The sequence below is a fragment of the Emys orbicularis genome, chromosome 2, assembly GCF_028017835.1.
Source record: "Emys orbicularis isolate rEmyOrb1 chromosome 2, rEmyOrb1.hap1, whole genome shotgun sequence".
NCBI classification, from domain to species: domain Eukaryota; kingdom Metazoa; phylum Chordata; order Testudines; family Emydidae; genus Emys; species Emys orbicularis.
This window is the reverse complement of record NC_088684.1, coordinates 176,547,669-176,567,189: the sequence shown is the minus strand read 5'-3', so window position 1 is coordinate 176,567,189 and position 19,521 is coordinate 176,547,669. Positions and strand designations below refer to the sequence as shown.

Here is a 19,521-nt window from a genome sequence, read left to right as displayed (position 1 = left end):
TGCAAATTGAATATGTAATCTTTTTTCCCAGTGTGCATTCTTGCCTGTAATTTGCCTAGTTAATCTTAACCATAACACATTTTGACTTGCACTTTTCTGTATAACAGATACCAAGCATATTTGCGAGTGTCCAGTAGTTTATTAGGTTATATAAAACTAATATTAAAATTGTTTGAACTAGAATATATTTTCTTTTAATTTTTATAGCAAACAATGGAGAAAATGGCATTTCTCTATTCAAAGTACTAACAAATGAAGATCACTGGGTCTGGGTACAAGCTAATACTCAAGTTCTGTACAGGACTGGCTGTTCAGAATACGTCATTGCCTCACAGCAAGCTCTAAAGTAAGTATATTTACATTTTCCTGTAGTTCTGAAAGATAAAGACACTATTCACCAAAAGTAGGACTTTCAAAAGCACTTAAGTGTCTTAGGAGCACAAGTCCCACTGAAAGTCAATGAGACTTGTGCTCCTAAATCACATAGGTAGGATTTTCAAGAGTGCCTAATTTCATTAGAGACGTCACTTTGCCAGAATAATTTATGTGGGAAGCACTCAAGTACTATTGTAACAGGCACTAGTGCAAAACCCTAAGATGGATGACTACTGACTTCACAAGCCCTTTGAGTGGGCCTTACTCAACACAATATTTGTATTCTTCAAAGAGGCAGTTCCCAGAGGTGCACAGATCCTATCTCCATAGTAGGTTGGATGATTTGACAGCAAGAAGAGCCTCTCATGGAAGCCAAAATAAACCCCTAAACAAATCATCCCTACAGTAGACTAATAGATAGCTGATGGGGAGGAAAGTTCATGCAAATATACTTTCTACCACTTGACTTTACAACTCCCAATTCTTAAGACCTTCAATCCTCCCATTTATGGCTTAGAAACAACTGGGAGTCAATCCAGCTCCGGACTACAATAGTTCTCTTTTGTGGCTACAGATTTTGGGTTGGTACTGGCCTTCTAAAGTATGGGGAACACATTCAGAACAAGAAAAACTATGACGGAGGCTCTTCTCAGCAACCAACAGAGTGTGCTGCAGGAGGCCTCCACTGTCCCATCATTGTTGACTCCTTGGTTGCCAGTGTCCTCTTATTTTATAATATTTGGGAAGCACGGTCATTTCTTGTTCTTTATGGCTGATAGCTGAATGATGTTGTCAGAGGTATGGATTATAAAGTATCCTTGAATCTCACCCTTTAAACATTTTCTGGGATGATGTAAATAGGGAAGCTTGTGTTCAATGCAAAAGGTGTAGGCTCCCCTGGGAGCAGAATCTGTGCCCATCTTAGGAACCCATTTCTTATTACTATCAATATAAGCCTCCCTATTCACATGTTCTCTATTATTTGGTCAGCCTGTGCCCATAGAACTGTACATAGACCCTCTCTATGTAGATCTCCCCTCTTCTCCACAAAAGAAGCTCAGACATATTTCTGGCATGGTCTCTTACACCCCCCATGGACCTTATAGAGGCCTCTCTGTAGTCTGTGCTGAGGAAGGAGGTAAAGAGTGTGTGGGATGGGTGCAGGGCCAAGAGATGCGCACAGAACCCCCTCTTGCTCAAAACTGTATTTAGACTGTTGCCCCTTGGCTTTGTTGCTTTTTGCCTCTGTCCCTCTCTCTGTTCTCGCCTATCTTCAGTTTCTGTGTGTTCTTCTTTTCTGCCTGTGCGCCCGTACACACAAAACAATACTCAGCAAAAAGCCCCTCTGCCCACATAATCCAAAACTCCTGGGTGCTCTGTTAGGCCTTGTCTCTTGGAATGTGGCTCCTCTCCCACCTTCTCCCCACAGAAACTGCACAGACTCCAGTGGTTGTGCCTTCACCATATCTTTTTATTTTAAAAGTTCCCTCCACCTTTTTCACAACCATCCCCATGCAACAGTCTATTTACAGTGCTAACGTAGCTTTTGGCCCTCTCATCGGGGCCTAAGGGGAACAGAAGTTTCCCTACTCTGAACCTCTGTGTGGCTAGGCTAAGCTCAGCTAACCCTGTTCCTCCCTCTCCCCCCTTTACACTTCCTTCCTGTGCTTCTTCTTATCAGCCTTGGGCTGGTGGGGTAATTGGCTCAGCTGGCCAGCCGATTAACTAATTCCCCCCATCAGTTTTCCCCAGGGGAACTAATTAATATCTGAGTGATCAGAGTGCAGGCTCACCTGTTTGCACTCTGCACTCTGTCACGTCTTGTTTTAGAGTAGCCCTTTAGCTGTCTCACAACTACCTTAAGCGCAGGGCACATTTACACATCACTTTCAATGAGTTTTTAACTAAAGACATAACAAGGTTTAACCCAGCTCATAACAGCACCCCCAATCTCAGCTTCTCCCCATCATCAGGATGAGGCCTAAAAGGTGCCACCCAATAATCCATCCCAAACAGAAAAAAAGAAAGAAAGAATTTTAAATATTACAAATGGTATAAACTAACAGTGTCTTTCTGTCAGACTGTCAGGGCAGAAATATAGGTGGTTGGGCCTAGTGGGTAGAGTAGGGTAGGGGGCCAGATCCCCATGCCAGCTGGGGTTCAAAACCAGGAGGTCAGGAGCTGAGTGTCAGTTACCATGAAGGGCAATTTAAGAAACCAGGAGGTCAGTGTCAGGATACAAAAGTTGGGTGAGCATTATGAAGCAGGGTGGAGCCCAGTTGTATGGACAGCTTCCTCTTCCTCCTTCCTGCTTAAGTAGGCAGAGCTAGTCAATCTGGTGCGCCGGTGTTCCACCAGTTAGGACCCAGGTCTGGAGCCTTCTATCTAAACTGGGCTTCAAGGTGTCCCAGTTCTAGCTGATGCCAGCAAGCATCAAGTGGAAGATTGGAGCATGATGTCCCCCCTGCCAGGAACCCTGCAGACCCAGGTTTGAGACTCCTGGGTCGTGACACCACCCTATGCCCTAGACACATCCACTGGGCAACATTGTTCAAGGTGTCTCCTGTAGATGGCTCATACCTAGGTTGGGGCATGAACATTTTCTGCTGGCTCCAGGTCCACCTATCAAGGCCATAGCCCTCTCAGTCAATTAGATACTAGAGCCTACCTCATTTAAGTTTGGCATCTAAGACTTTGTGAATGGTGTATTCTTCATGCCCTGTATATGCACTGGTGGGCGGGGTCCTGTGGGGAAATGAATTCTCTGACAATGGTTTTAGGAGTGATACATAGAACACCAGGTGGATTCTAAGGGATCGAGGTAGGTGGAGCTTGACGGGAACCAGGTTAATTTGTTGCCAGATTTGATAGGGGCCAAGGAATTGGTAGTCAAACTTACTAGAGAGTCTGTCCATACGAAGGCTCTCTGTCGAGAGCCATACTTTTGTCTCACTGAACAGGTAGGGCTCTGCTAATGAGGCTGATCTATGTGCCATTAGTAGTCTTTCATTTTTTTGAGGTGTTCCTCACTTCCTCCTGGATTTCATGGATCCATTGTACTGATCTGAGGTGGTCAGGTTAGAGGAGGTCAAGGGTAGCTTCGGTGAAATTCAGGGTGGTACCCAGAGTCAGCACAAAAAAAAGGGTGGGGGGGCTTGGGTCCGTGGATGCCTGGTCTGCATTATTACATGCAAACTCAACATAGACTAAGGGAGGACCAATCATCCTGGTGATAATTGACATAGCATTGCAGGTACTGTTCAAGGATCCAATTCACCTTCTCTGGCTGTTCAACTGGGATGGTAAGTGGAGGTGTGGTATGTATGTATCCTCAGTAACATAGTTTCATGCTAGAACCAGGAAGTGAATTGTGGCCCTTGATCGGAGGTAACATGATCAGGGAGGCCATGGAGATTGGTGATGTGGTTTATCCATAGCTGGGCAGTTTCCGCAGTAAAGGGTGGACTGGTGCAAGGAATTAAGTGGGCCATCTTGGTGAAGTGGTCTACCACAATCCAAATCTGGTAATTCCATGATGAAAACTAAGGCAATGGCTGTTTGGGGTCAGAATGGGGTTTCCAGAGGTTGGAGAAAGTTGCAGGGTTCATGGTTTAGTTCCTTGACAGAGGTGCATACATCGCAGGAAGCAGTGAATGCCTGCATTGAGGGGCACTGTGACATTACCCAGGATACAATTTGGACTGTTGAGCAGCTGTGTCCTCTCAATTCTCCACCCTAGGGTGCCTTTCTCACTGCTTCGCTGTGAGAGTAACCACTCCTGGTCTGCTCACATTCTGCCTCCAGCATGTAAATTGCTCCCAGCTATACAGTATGAATGCTATGGCCAACCACTCTTGAATTACACTGCAGAACAACAACAGCAAATTCCCAGTCCCAGATTTCCCCCCAGAAATGTGTTTCTTGAACTGCCCAGCCCTCTCCTGGAAAACACAAGCTCACATAAAGTACATCTTTTATTAATAGAAAATGATACACAAATTCTGTTATCTCAAATGGATTTTCCCAAACACTTCCATCCAAACACACTGGTTTAGATAAATCAATAAAACAAGTTTATTAACTATAGACAAATAGATTTTAAGCGATTACAAGTAATGAGGCATAAAAGTCAAAATTGGTTACAAAGAAATAAAAGGTAAAATGCAACTAATACCTAACAAGCAGCTAAGTAAATTCAAAGCAAAAGTCTCTCTCACCCCATGCATCAGCAGTCTTACTGGCTGAAATCCTTTCAGATAGGATCCCTCCCTCAGTCCAAAGCTATTTCTTTGTTCCTCAGGTGTTGCGGCTGCCAAGGGTAGAGAAAAAAAAGGAGGGATAACTTGGGTCATCAGTTCCCCATTCTTATACTTTTCTTCTTCTTTGAGAATCATCTCCAGCTGGGGTTTAGGAGACAAGAAGTCTGTGGGAAGCTGTTTCTTTGCCAAGATGTAAATTTTTCACTCACACCCTTTTTCCTGCCAGTTAACCAGGTGATTGTTCATTTGGTTTCATTGTCATCTGGCTGAGGCATCAGTTTGCCTATTGTTTCCGAGGAACTGGTTTGTGGCTGCTTTTCTAAACCGGGAACATGTCTCAGTAATGTTATACCGTAGAATTTTATATCTTTACATACAATGTTGCTGCACATATATTGGTTACCAGGACAATAATGATCAGCAAATTATGAGTTTTCAAATGATACCTCACAAGCCATACTTTGTACACATTTTACCATAGTCTTGATACACAGGGGTACAGATTGTCACAGGCACATTTGAGGCCAGCAGAAGAAGGACACTTGGCTTTAGAGCACCCAAAGTGTCCCATCAGTGGGGAGTCATGACATAACTGTACAACAGCCACTCTTGCTGGACCCAGGGGAATGTAAATACAGTTATTTGCAAAGGTGGTTACCTCCCAGGTGTCATGTGGCTCTTTGTTTATGTCAGCTAGTTCACTGAACGGAATCCCCGAGGCAGAGACAGAACGGATAGTGGCAGAGAGCTGCATCAAGAACGTTTCAAGGCTTGAGAATGTGGGTCAGTTGCTGGCTGAGGTGTTGTGGGTTGGGACTATATTCTCCCTTTTGGGGCAGGGCATTGGCTTTGCCATTTTTAGTCCTGGGGCAGTATGCAATGGTAAAGCTGAATTGTGAGACGAACAAGGCCCACTGGAGCTGTTGTTGGTTCGGGGCCTTAGCCCTGCAGAAATACTCCAGGTTTTTATGGTTGGTAAATATTTGGACTGGGAGATGAGCCCATTCTAAGTAATGTCACCACTCCTCAAAGGCGATTTTGATTGCCAGAAGTTCTTTATCTAGGATCTCGCAGTTTTGCTCTCTGAGGGTACGTTTTCTAAAGTAATAGGCATGTGGGTGCATTACTTGTTCAGGCCTGTGTTTTTGGGAGAGAATCAGGCTGGAGGTGAACTCCAACAAAAGCTTGCATGACATCTGGGTGGGCCAATATGGGAGCCATGGTGAGGGGTGCAATTTGCTTCAAAAATTTTGGAATGAACCATCAATAGAAATTTGCAAAACCCAAAAAACACTGTAGGTCATATACATTGTGGGGTGCTGCCCAGCCATGGACAGCCTGGAGTTCGTGCAGGTCCATCTTGATTCCCTCTAGGAACAGAATAAAATCCACGAACTCTTGGGAGAGCTGGTCAAATGCACACTTCTGGAGCCTGACATAAAGACCATTGTAGCCTCTCCAGAACAGTTCGGACATGAATGGTATGCTCTTCAACGTTGTCTGAAAAGACCAATATATTGTCCAGACAGACCATAGCACACAATCCAATATGTCTTGTAACACATTGTTAATAAAATGTTGGGAGTTTGTCAGCACATTTGTCAGCCCTAACGGCATCAGTAAATATTCAAAGTGGCTGTAGCAGGTTCGGAAGGCAGTCTTCCATTTGTTCCCAGCCCAGATGCACATGAAGTTGAAGGCTCACCAGAGGTCCAGTTTGTTGACATGTGGCCCCTACACAGTCCAGTAATTCTGGAATCAGGGGTAGTGGATACCGGTTCCTGATCATTATCTGGTTTAAGGCTCAGTTGTCAAGCTAGAGTTGGAAACTGCCATTTTTTCCCTCGATGAAGAGGACCAGTGCACCAGCTGGTGAGGTTGACTTGAGGATGACTCTCTGACCAGGTTCTCCTGGAGATATTTACTTAGCGCAGCTAGCTCAGGTTCTGACATGGCATAAATCCACCCGAATGGTATTTACGCTCCCAGCTGCAATTCTGTGGGGGCAGTCACAGTCCTGATGTAGAGGGAGGTTTCTGTGAGCTTCTTTTCAAACACTTTGGCATAGTCATGATATTTAAGATGGAGTTCTGAAGTAGGTTTGGTGGGCATCCCTACTTTGGTGATCATCTCTGCCTGAAGCCCCCAAGTGCTGGGGCAATGTTGATTTGCTCCTGAAAATACTGCTGACAGAATTTTGAAGGGAAACTGCCCTCCTGTTCTTACCAATGAATGAGATGATTATGAAGAGTCCGCCAAGAGAAGCCAAGAATCAGAGGGAAGTGCAGGGATTGAATGATGTTGAATCAAAATATTTCTCAGTGCCCCTGGATAATGGCTTCCAGGTGGACTGTATTTTCGATCATTAGACCTGAAGACAGATGGGAGCCATCAGCCATCAATATTTTCCATAGGTCCAGAGTGGCTTTGTGTCACAAAGGAATCTGCAGGGCCTGCGTTGTCGCTGCATCTATGAAATTGTCATCTGCTTCTGAATCGATGAGGGTTCATTAGATGGGAATCCATTGGGGATCTCCAGGGATGCGCAGCCAGATAGGCAACTGCAAGTGGGAAGCCCCTGGATGGAGCTGGGTGCATGCCCCAGGCAGGACTGAGGTGCAGGGTAATTCTTTTTTCACACAGCCCACGGCAGTCCTTCTTACTGACCCTGAAGTGACTCATTTCTTGGGTTCCTTGGGGCTTGCACAGGACAGGCAGAAGGTTTGCCACAATAGAAGCATAGGTGGTGCCAAGAGAATTGCTCCTTTTCTTTGGGGGTGAGCTGTCAACGAGCCAGATCCACCTGCACTGGTTCAGCAGGTGAAACAGGCACCAGCTAATAGTATGTGGATGGGGGCTGCAGGGACCCTCATTTTCCTCCCTTCATTCCTGTAACTGAATATCTATGTGGACGGCAAGGTCAATGAAGGTGTCCAGACCCATGGGCATATCCATGTGGGCCAGTTCATCTTTGATTTCCTCCTACAGACCCCACCAGAATTGGTACTGCTGCACTGCCTTGTTCCACTCCATGGTCACAATGAGATGATGGAAATGGGCCACATAGTAAGCAAGAGTTACCCTGCCACTGCCAGAATTTCCTTAGAGCAGCCTTGGCCAAATGGGCACAAGGCGGGTCATTGAAGATCGCTCATATAGATTGGAGGAAGGCATTCCAATTTGACAAAACTGCTGTTACTCTGCAGCAAGGGGGAGGCCCAGTACAACACCTCCCCCCATCAGCAGGCAGATTACCAAGACCATGTTGGCCGGGTCAGAGGTGTACATCTGGGGATGCAACATGAATAGAAAGCAGCATTGGTCCATGAAACCCCAGAATTGCTAGTGATTCCCATTGAATTGCTATGGTAGGGGTTCTGTGGGCCCAGCCTTTCTGTCCCTCCGCCCAGTCATTAATTTGGGCTATAATGTTGAATTGAGCCAAATAAGTCTCCCAGAATTTTGCCCTCAAAGATACTGAGTTTTTGCATTATTTGAGCTGGGACAACCCCCTAGCCTCTCCCCTTTGGGCCCTGTGGGTTACCAACAGGGTAGAAAACAGTTGAAAATGTCTGGTCTTACCCAATTCCTCCAGCTGGCCTAATTCCTCATCCATGTGGCTGCTTTCCACTGTGGTCAGTGACCCTTTGATTTCCTTCTAGAGCTGATTTTTTTTAAATCCATAAATCCTTGATCCAGCTCATCTCAATTAGCAAGTTCGGGATTAGCTATAGCTTGCTTGGTCTTCATTGTTTTATGGAAAAACTTCTGGTCTATGTCAGTTAGGGTATGTCTACACCCAGCCGCTAGTTCGGCGGCTGGGAATCGAAGTTCTGGGTTCGACTTATCGCGTCTTGTCTGGACGCGATAAGTCGAACCAGGAAGTGATCGCCGTCGACTGCGGTACTCCAGCTAGACGAGAGGAGTACCGCGGCGTCGACGGGGGAACCGCGGCGTCGACGGGGGAGCCTGCCTGCCGCGTGTGAACTGAGGTAAGTTCGAACTAAGGTACTTCGAACTTCAGCTACGTTATTCACGTAGCTGAAGTTGCGTACCTTAGTTCGAATTGGGGGGTAAGTGTAGACCAAGCCTTAGATTGCTGTCACCTCACCAATCCATTTTACCATTCCAGACTGGGAGTTTTGCAGCTGGAATTCCCAATCTGTCCAAATGCTTTGTAGTTGTTGCTCCAACAGAGTTTTTACCTCTGCCTGCAAGTCATCTTTGGGCTCTTTCTGGTAAACCTCCAGATGCTGCTTTAATCCCTGTTGTGAAGCCTCCAGCTCCTGTTTCAGGTCTTGTTTTAAATCATTTTAGTCCTGTTATAATTCCTGATGACCTTTTTTGATCTCTACAAGCACCTCCATTATTTGTTCTATCTTGGTTCAGCAGGAACACCAGCTCATAGTCTCACTCCTTGGAAACTGGATCTCACTCCTCACATCAGTGTTACTCATTTCCAACCTGTGCAGCTAGTCAAAGTTTAGGGCCCTGGGGATTTTCCAGCTGGAAGCACAACTTGATGCAGTCTGGTAGTTTCTTTGATGCAATCTTGTTTATTTACAAACAATGTACAAAATTCTGCTTCTCCAAATGCAGGAGGAACCAAGAACAAAAGGAGCAGTTTCTTATCTCGGAGCCTCAAGCCTCTTTAGCCAATAGTCTCAAAAACTCTCTACCTTTCTCCAGGGTCACACTGTGCTCCTCAGCTATTGGTTGGCTTTGTTGTTTTTTGCCTCTGCCTTTCTCTGTGTTTTTATCTGTCCCTAGTTTCTATATGTTCTCTCTTCCCATGTGTACACGTATGCGTGTGCACACACAAAAAACAATACTCAACAAAGCCACTCTGCCTACGCAATCCAAAACTCCTGGGTGGGCTCTATTAGCCCTTCTTTTGGATGTGGCCCCTTAACTGTCCCACAACTATCTTAAGTGAAGGTATGTTCACACATCAAGTCCGATGAGGTTTTAATACAACCCGTAACAAGATTTAACCCCACTTATAACAATATGAGCTGTATCTTTCCCCGCTTTGGCTGTCCCAGGGCTGGGAAGCAGGAGAGGAGGCAGTGGGCCTCTATACAGATAGCTCTTGCTTCCTGCATATGCCCCAGAAGAATTTCTAGACATCTTTCAGCTGTAGAGGGTGGATCCCATAATCTTGCCTATGAAGAGAGAAACCCCATCTCTCCCCAGTGAATCCCTCTCCCACAATCTCCTGCCATCTGTTACTCCAGTCCAGGGAATGAATTGGACCATTAAGAAGCAGACCCAAGATGGCTTCTCTTCTTGTTCAAGTCTCTATTTTTGTGTTTGTTTTCTGTGTAATTTAGGAACCTCTTTGATTCATATTTGGATGCCTTTGTTACCCAGTGGATAGTTAAATACCTCTATTGAGCATGGTAATCATGTGGCATGGAGTACCCTGAGCACTGAAGTTCCATTCTTATTGTCCCCTAGCTAGACCAGGTGGGCTGTAGCAGATACTCACTGTTGTTTTTGTATTTTGTTCATCACCACTTGCATCCTTGCCCCACAGTCAGCCTTTTTAAAGTGTGCAGTAGCTTGCTGGAAATGTAAATTTGTTTGCCATAAAATCCTTTCCCCCATTCTCCTCCTACTTATATACAAATACTTTAGTATAATGCTTGTCTTCATGCTTTATTTCAGAACAGTCCCATCTTCTGCTTTACTTTTTACATTGGATGTTAGGTTTTTTCCCCCAATTTTCACTGATTTCTAAAAGCTGCTGTTGCTGCATCATACTTGTCTTTCTTCCTGAGATGTTATTTCTGCAAGAAAGTAACATGTTAGTTGTGTTTTAAGAATTTAAAATTTTAATATTTAGCAGGGGGTTGAAACCCATTAATATTATAAGTACATACTTACAACTTCTCTCTCCCTCCTTAATCTATGTTTGTTGTAATGTGACAGTTCCCACATTATAACAGCATGGATTCCCCCTACTGGGGATAAATACAAGTATTGAGCTAAGTAACTAACTTCTGAAATCCCCATCAGTTTTCTCTCTCTTCCATTTTGAGTTTCTAATTCTGATACCATTTTTCCCTAAACCAGTTTGGCTCTGTACCTTAAATAACTTGGATTCAGTGTCTCACATCTTTCCTCTCTGATTAATCTAAGTCCCGATGATTACTATACCTATTATCCAAAACCTAAGGCCAATTTTTTCATAATTTTGTGTGCTTCAGGTGTAGCTAATAAGAACTAAGGGATCACAGTGCCTCAGAAAATCAAGCACAAGATGTCTCAAGCTGGACACATGAAAATGGAAATACCCAAATTAGTGAATGCTTGGGAATATTAGTCTGGACACTTCCTCTGAGCACTTCTTTCATCTCCTACAACAAACTGTTCTGAAAAAACACACCTCTGCAGCTCTCACTCAAACCACTTAAATCAAAAAGTTCCTAACTATGTAGTACTATTTCATTTAAACTACTGTGAACTCTGTTTTATTCCACACTATAGAAACCATTCTGTATACTGGTATACTATGTTGAATAAACCATTCTGTATATTGAAACCATTTTTCTGCCCAGAACATTAGGGTGATTTTTTTAATAAAAAAGATAATAAAAGTACAACTTGTTACTATTTTATTTAAGGTAATGGTAAAATGTACACCAAAAGTGGAATGGAATTAAACATGCATACAGTAGTTTAAATGAGATGACCTTGCACTGTGTGTGTGCATAGTATAAATATGGAATACATTATAAGATTATTTGGTATGGGTATGAGATTCCTGCATTACTCTTGAGAGATGAATTATCCAAATCACCCCAAACAAATATGAATGAAACCTCTATCATAGCACTCCATTCTATATTCTACATGGGTAACACACAGTACGGGAAAAATATTTTAGAAACATTTGACTGACTGACTGACTTTTTCTAACTTTATTGAAAGGGAAGAAGATGTGCACCTGAAGGTACCAAAGAACATCACAAGTTTGAAAGGACACAAGGAAGCACTTAACTATAACTGTGCCATTGAAACTTTGGGACAGATGAAGCATCTTAACTGGACAGCTGTAAAAAATGAACAGGATAGCATAAAAGTGAAGTTTGAACCTAATACAAATGACAAGTGTTTCATGCAAGAGGAATCTCTCAATTCTAACACATTACTTTTAGGTATCCAAAACAACTGCAACACAAACAACATTTGGACTTTAAAAAATTCATCAAGTTCTTGTTCTGTAAATCAACGCATGAATACATGTCCGAGCAGAAAAGTTGGACCGTTCTGTAACAGAGATCAAAGTCTTTTAAATTTAGCATCAACCTGTCCTTCCCACTGGGGTACTACAGAAAATTGCCAGTCTTATTCAGGCTTACAGCAATTTACAGTGGAGAACTACACTACAGATCCTGTGAAATTACAACGTCCACTGATGTACCCAGAAACTCTATGCGACACAGTATTTCCTCTAGATATGCCCATCAAAACTGAATATGATTCTGATTCTGAAAATGTAGCTGATAGCTACATGATGTCACAAAGTCGAGTCTGGCTGGATGAGAATGGTATGGTGAAAAAGCAGCTGACTGGCTACCCTAACATGGTGCACCTTAAAACAGAATCGGACCTCAGTGAGCAACTGTCTCCTTGTCAAAAACCAAAGCACTGTGCTTACACACCACACAATTGGCAATGCATTGTAACAAATCATACCAACAATATGAATATAAACAGACCATGTAAAGGGTTACATAACAAAGAGATGACACAGGTTTGCCCCCAGAACTCTGCATGTTTGGAAAGCATCCATGACTTTCAGCGTACAGACTTCTACAATCAGTTCTATAACCCCAATTCAGTAGAAGAGAGAGAGCAGAATAACCAGATTTTTAAGATGCAATGTGAGTTTAAAAATCCCTGCTTGGTTCACACAATCAAGCGTGAACCCTTGGATTCTCCACCATTGTCTGATAATGGGCAGGATGGAATAGAGATGATCTTCCCTGAAAATGCATTACCAGGTCCTGTGCCTCATAAAACAATGGAATGTACATTTTTACAATAGATTTTGTAGCATCTGGAATATTTATGATATTGAAAAACAAGAAGAAGTTGTAGATTATCTTCCTGTTGGACTACATGAGTAACTACAATTAAAAACCAAAGAGAAAAGATTTAAAAAAATATTACTCTTTTTAGTGATCTTTGGAAATGGAGTGAAGATAAACCACAGATATCATGGCAAAGTGCTAATTCAGACTTCCTATAGGTGTACCAATTTAACTTTTTCAAGCTTCCCCTCTTATCTGTTGTATATCTGACTGCATTATTAACGTATAACTATATCTTCCTCTTGCCTTTATTCTATTGTTCATGGCATGATGTGGGTGAAATCCTGGCCCCAATGTGAAGTCAATGGCAAAACTCCTATTGACTTCACTGAGACCAGCCTTTCAACCTGTGAATATAAGGTCTATATTTTTATTTTTAGTTTCTCCAGTAAAAGGGATCAGCTATTGCCTTCTCCCCACATTAATTTAATCACCTTCAGGCAAGGGCTTCTCAAATCACAATTGCTTAATTTATAGGAAGACCATTATAGTGATAGACTCAGGGACCTCAATCTATTTAGCTTGACGAATAGAAGGTTAAAGGGTGATCTGATCACAGTCTATAAGTATCTACACAGGGAACACATATTTAATAATGGATTCTTCAGTCTAACAGACAAAGGTATAACATGATCCAATGGCTAGAAGTCGAAGGTAGACTAATACAGACTGAAAATAAGGCGCAAATTTTTCAACAGGGAGAGTAATTGACCATTGGAACAACTTTCAAAGGGTTGTGGTGGATTCTCCATCATTGGCAAGTTTAAATCAAGTTGGGATGTTTTTCTAACAGGAATGCTCTAGGAATTATTTAGGGGAAATTCTATGACCTGTGTTATACAGGAGGTCAGACTAGATGATCACAATGGTCCAGTCTGGTCTCGGAATCTACAAATCTGTTAACTCAAAATCCAGTCACCTTACAAAAACGAGCTACAATTATTTTCAGCTACTATACCTCTTCCTTAGTTACCCTGACAATATTTATGTTTTACCAATCCCATTTCCTATATTAAAAATATTAATCTCTCCCCTGTTGCTCTTTGAAAGATCCACATAAAAAACAGGAAAAATTGACTAATTATCCATTATGCAGGAGAGATAGTGACACACAAAGTGCTAAATTCATACACTTACAAAAATTGCATTACTTGTAACATTAATAGGAAAGAAAATCAGACAATTTTTTTTTATTTGATGATGTCTCTTTAATTGGTCACTGTACTGTCCCCTGACTTCATGACTAGTTCCCATGCCAGTCTTCAGGTGATTATGGGATTTTTCAAAAGCACCTAGGAATACATCTGCACTGCAATAAAAGACCCAGGGCCGGCTCTGGCTTTTTTGCTGCCCCCGGCAGGGGAGGGCGGCGAGCCCCGCTGGGGAGAGCGGAGCCCCGGCGGCCAGAGCGCCGGGGGGAGGGCGGCGACCCCGGCCGGGGCTCCGCTCTCCCCGGCGGCCAGAGGCTGCGCAGGGGGGAGGGCGGAGAGCCCCGCTGGGGCTCCGCTCTCCCCAGCGGCCAGAGGCAGCGCCGGGGGGAGGGCGGGGAGCCCAGTCGCGGCCCCGCTCTCGGGCCGGAGCGCCGCGCCGCCCCCCTCCAGGTGCCGCCCCAAGCACCAGCTTGGTGGGCTGGTGCCTGGAGCCGGCCCTGAAAAGACCCATTGGCCCAGATTAGCTGACCACGTGCTCACGGGACTTGGGCTGCAGGGCTATAAAATTGCAGTGTAGATGTTCAGGCTCAGTTTGTAGCCTGGGCTCTGAGACCATGCAAGAGAGGGGGTCTCAGAGCCCAGGCTCTAGCCCAAGCCCAAACATCTACATTGCAATTTTTAGCCCTGAAGCCCAAGTCCTGCGAGTCTGAGTCTGCTGACCCAGGCTCTGAGACTAAGTTCTGTGGATTTTTTATTGCAGTGTAGACATGCCCTAAGTCACTTAAGTGCTTGTGAAAATTTTGCCCTAGGTCTCTTTCGTGTAGAAGGTTGCTGAGTTAATTTACTTGTACTGAAAACAATATAATGCACTCTACAACTTCTATTTTGTTTTTTATTGTTTGCTTCCTGCACTACTGTTTTTAAATTGCACTATTTCAACTTTAAATCACTTTCCCATATATAAAAGGCATATTATGAAGAAAATGCTTAGATGTATTTGTGATTTTTATAAAGCTTAGAGTAAACATTTTCTTATTCAAAGTGTTACAACTAGTTAGAATGTTTTCATTTCAGTAACTGCTAGTCAGTAATGGCGAGATTGATAACTGATGACAATCTGGCCTGAGTAAGGGGCAGCGTGTAGTTGCATTGCTCCAGAAGTACAGCAGGGATGTTATTGTGACTCAGCCTCCTGGACGCTGCTCTCTGCCTCACCCCCGTTCTCTCATCTGCAATACAGGTAGGCCACACAGGGAAGTAAGGGGCACCTTGTGCCTCCTTATATCCTTGCACTGGCACAGAGAGTGACAATCTTGCCCTCATACTCTACTCTTACAATAACTATTTTGGGACTAATTCAGATTTGAGTCTAAAGATGGCATAATCCATACCTCTGTCTGGGTCTGTGTTCATGTTTCCTAAATTTAGGATCCAATCCCACAACTTGTTCCACAGAGACAAAACTCTGCATGCATGTGGAGCCCCACAGTTACTGGGGTTCTGTATGGCCCCTAGGATCTGCCCTTATGGAACAAGTTCCAGGACTGGGACTACAGACTTTTTTTAGACTCCTTTAGACTCTCTCCCATTTACCAACAGGTAACTCATACCCTGCCTAACACATCAATTCTGAATTTGACCCACTGGACGTGATTCTCCACTGCCTTGCACCTTGGGTAGTCATTTAAATCTGTGCAAAGTGGGCGTCAATTTTACCAGCTCAGAATGGTAGCATTTTACACTTACTTTGCGTAGATGGAAATAACTACAGAAAGTGCAAGGTGGGTGAGATAATATCTTCTATGGGACCAACTTCTGTTGGTGAGAGAGACAAGCTTTCAAACTACACAGAGCTCTTTTTCTTTATGTACCATAGAACCTCAGAATTACAAACACCTCGGAAATGGAGGTTGTTCGTAACTGAACAAAACATTATGGTTGTTCTTTCAAAAGTTTACAACTGAACATTGACTTAATACAGCTTTGAAACTTTACTATGCAGAAGAAAAATGCTGCTTTTAACCATCTTAATTTAAATGAAACAAGCACAGAAACAGTTTCCTGACCTAGTCAAATCTTTTTTTTAAACTTTCCCCTTTATTTTTTTAGTAGTTTAACACAGTACTATCCAGTATTGCTTTTTTTTTCTTTTTTTTTTGTCTTTGCTGCTGCTTGATTGCGGTTCCAAATGAGGTGTGTGGTTGACTGGTCAGTTTGTAACTCTGATGTTCATAACTCTGAGGTTCTACTGTAGCTCAAAAGCTTGTCTGTCTCAACATCAGAAATTGGTCCAATAAAAGATATTACCTCGCCCACCTTGTCTCTCTAATATCCTGGGACCAACATGGCTACAACTACACTACAGACAGGAGGTGCAAGGCAGTAGAGGTTCAAGCCCACTGAGACTGAGTGTAAGGGAATCTAAAATGGTATAATTCACATGAAGAGGAGGCAGGAGTGTAGCAAGAAAAACAACTCACAGGAGGGTATATAAATGTGTTAGTTAAAGTAAACCAACATCTACAGGCTCCTAGATGAGTAAATTACACCAGTTTACACTCCTTTGTGATCTGAGGGAGTCTGAGTCTAAATTAGACTCCTTTACATTAACTTGCATCACGTTAGAATTTGCTCCACTGGTTTACAGCTGAGCTGTTATCAGATATCTCATATACAGAAACTGAATATGGTATTTATCAATGGAATTATTTCTAATGTAAATCTTCACACACATACAACAATCATAACAAATGGGTCCATGGAGAGCCTTTTATCCTCTCCGTGGACAGGGAGAAGTAAATGTTACAGCTAGTACACGAAGATCGTTTCTTGTAAGCCACTGGTGTAAAGTACAATTTGCAAATAATAAATGTTAACAGAGACAATAAAAAACAATGTAAGAATCCCTCACTATGGGAGTGTATTTGATGTACAGACATCTTTCCTGCCACAATGGATGGGAGTTTACTCATTCATCAAGCACAGAATAGCCCAAGAGCAGTGGTTCTCAAACTGTGGGTCGGGACCCCAAAGTGGTTCATGACCTAAGTTCCCTCCAAGCTGCATGGCCGTGCAGCTGCCTATTAAGCCCCACGCAGGGGCTCAGGGTTGCGGTGGGGAGAGATGCCTCTCCCTCAGCACGGACTTGCCGGGGCGGGGAGAGGCGCTCCTCCCCACCAGCCCCAGCGTGGACCTGCCGTGGCCAGGGCAGAGGCGCCCCTCCCCCGGCCCCAACACAGACCTGCCCTGGACTTTCCACGGCCGAGGGAGAGGAGCCCCTCCCTCAACTTGGCCCAGGCCCGCCGGAGCTGCTGCATCTGGTGAGAAGCACCTCTCCCACTGCCCAGAGCTGCTGCTGCAAGAGAGGGCTGCGGGGAGTCCTCTCTCCCTACCACAGCCCTGGGGCAGCCTGCACCCCCAAACCCCTCAGCCCCAGCCCCACCCCAGAGCCCACACCCACCACACCCCAATCCTCTGCCCCAGCCTAAGCCCCCTCCTGCACCCCAAACCCCTCATCCCCGGCCCCACCCCAGAGCTTTTACCCCTAGCCAGACCCCTCATCCCCTGCACCCAACCCTCTGCCCCAGGCCTGAGCCCCCTTCTGCACCCCAAACCTCATCCCCAACCCCACCCCAGAGCCCACACCCTCAGCCAGAGCCCTCATCCTCCCGCACCCCAACTCTCTGCCCCAGCCCTGAGCCCCCTCCTGCATCCTAAACCCCTCATGCCCAGCCCCACCCCAGAGCCTGCACCCCCATCCAGAGCCCCCCCCCCGCACCCCAACCCTCTGCCCCAGCCCTGAGCCCCCTCCCACGCTCCGAACCCCTTGGCCCCACCCCGCCACATGAATTTTGTTATGTGCACTAATATGAAGGTGATGTGTCACACATTACCTCCGTATTGGTGCACATAACAAAATTCATTCCACACATGGATGTAAAAACGTAGAGGAACACTGGTCGTGACCCCATTGTAATGGGGTTACCAGGTCTGGCTTTGGACTTGCTGGGGTCTGGGGCAGAAGCCAAAGCCCGAGCTCCACCACCTGGGGCCAAAGCTGAAGCCTGAGCCCCACCACCCAGGGTTAAAGCCAAAGCACAAGGGCTTCAGGCCTGGGCAGTGGGTCTCAGGCTTCGGCTTCAGCCCTGTGTGGTGGGGCTCAGGTTATAGGCCCCTCGCCTGGGACTGAAGCCCTTGGGCTTTGACCCCTTCGCCTGGGGCTGCAGGGCTCGGGTGGGCTCAGGCTTCATTCCCCCCTCCTGGGGTCGTGTAGTAATTTTTGTTGTCAGAAGGGGGTCGCAGTGCAACCAAGTTTGAGAACTCCTGCCCTAGAGCAGGGGTCTCAAACATGCGGCCCGCGGGGCTATTGCGTGTGGCCCGCCAAGCTACCCCCGCCCCTCTGCCTACCCACGGGATTGCCCCCCGTGGCGTTGCGAGCCCCGCACCGCTGTCTGAAGCAGCTGGCAGCACGCCCCTTCGGGCCACGGGGTGAGGGGAAAGGAGGCAGAGGGCTCCTGCATTGCCTCCTGCCCTGAGCCCCCTGCCACATCCCACACCCCTCCTGCACCCCAACCCTCTGCCCCATCCCACACCCCAACCCCCTGCCCTGAACCCCCTGCCACATCCCACACCTCTCCTGCACCCCAACTCCCTGCCGTGAGCCACCTGCCGCACCCCTCACCCTCTTGCACCCCACCCACCAACGCACTGCCCTGAGCCCCCTGCAGCACCCTGCACACCACTTGCACCTCAACTCCTTGCCCTGAGCCGCCGCCGCACCCTGCACCCTTTCTGCACCCCCTGGGGGCAGCGTTGGGGTGGGGACTTCGGGGAAGGGGTTGGATTGGGGGAGGGAAGGAGTGGGAAGAGGTGGGGCAGGGGTGGGGCCTAATGAAAGGGGTGGAGTGGGGGCGGGGCCAGAGGCAGCGAGCGGGGGTGTCAGTGATGCGGCCCTCGGTTCAATGCACTAGTCCTCATGTGGCCCTCTTGGTCATTTGAGTTTGAGACCCCTGCCCTAGAGGGTGGTTTCTGACATTGTTGCACTATGGGACGGCCACTGCTTTTATAACCGAAATGTTGTGGAAGATTAAAATTTCAAGGATCCAATGAAAGTTTGATTGATAAACAATGTGAATGGCAGATTATTCACAGTTTACCGATTATTAAACACAGCACTTTTAGACACAGCACTTTTGAACAGTGCAGCTTTCTTCCATTGGTCATGGTTTACTTCACTATTTTAGAAGCCATCTTTGGAGAAGTGTTATTTCTAGTAGTGTTTGCATCGCTGTTTCTTAGAGCCGTGGTTTTCAACCTTTCATTTGCAAACCCTAAAAAATTTCTAATGGAGGGCTGGAGCCTTTTCGAAATTCAACCTGTGGTCCACAGACCCCCTATCATAGAAGTCTTAGGTTGAAAACTGACTGAACAGAATTCAACTATAAATGTTGCAGGTGCTCGGCATGGCATTTGACACTGGGCACTAAACTGTGGGTTTCTGTGGTAATGACACTTCCAGGTTTTGACCTGTAGGTGGGGGGTATTCACATACTTTTGATTGGTCAGAAAAATGGAATGCCTTTTCTGGGATCTGAAACTTTATTTTCATAGTCACCTTTTGGCAGACCCCTTAGA

The 19,521-nt window shown here is 45.4% G+C and overlaps 1 protein-coding gene across 1 annotated transcript in view; it reads left to right on the top strand.

Moving 5' to 3' along the window:
- AHRR (aryl hydrocarbon receptor repressor) overlaps window positions 1-12,690 on the top strand; it is a 112,752-nt gene extending 100,062 nt beyond the window's left edge. Inside the window, exons 9-10 of the mRNA XM_065399898.1 lie at window positions 208-346; window positions 11,571-12,690. Coding sequence (XP_065255970.1) covers window positions 208-346; window positions 11,571-12,690 — 1,259 coding nt within the window. The remainder of the gene's footprint in view (window positions 1-207; window positions 347-11,570) is intronic.
- The last annotated feature ends 6,831 nt before the right edge of the window (window positions 12,691-19,521 follow it).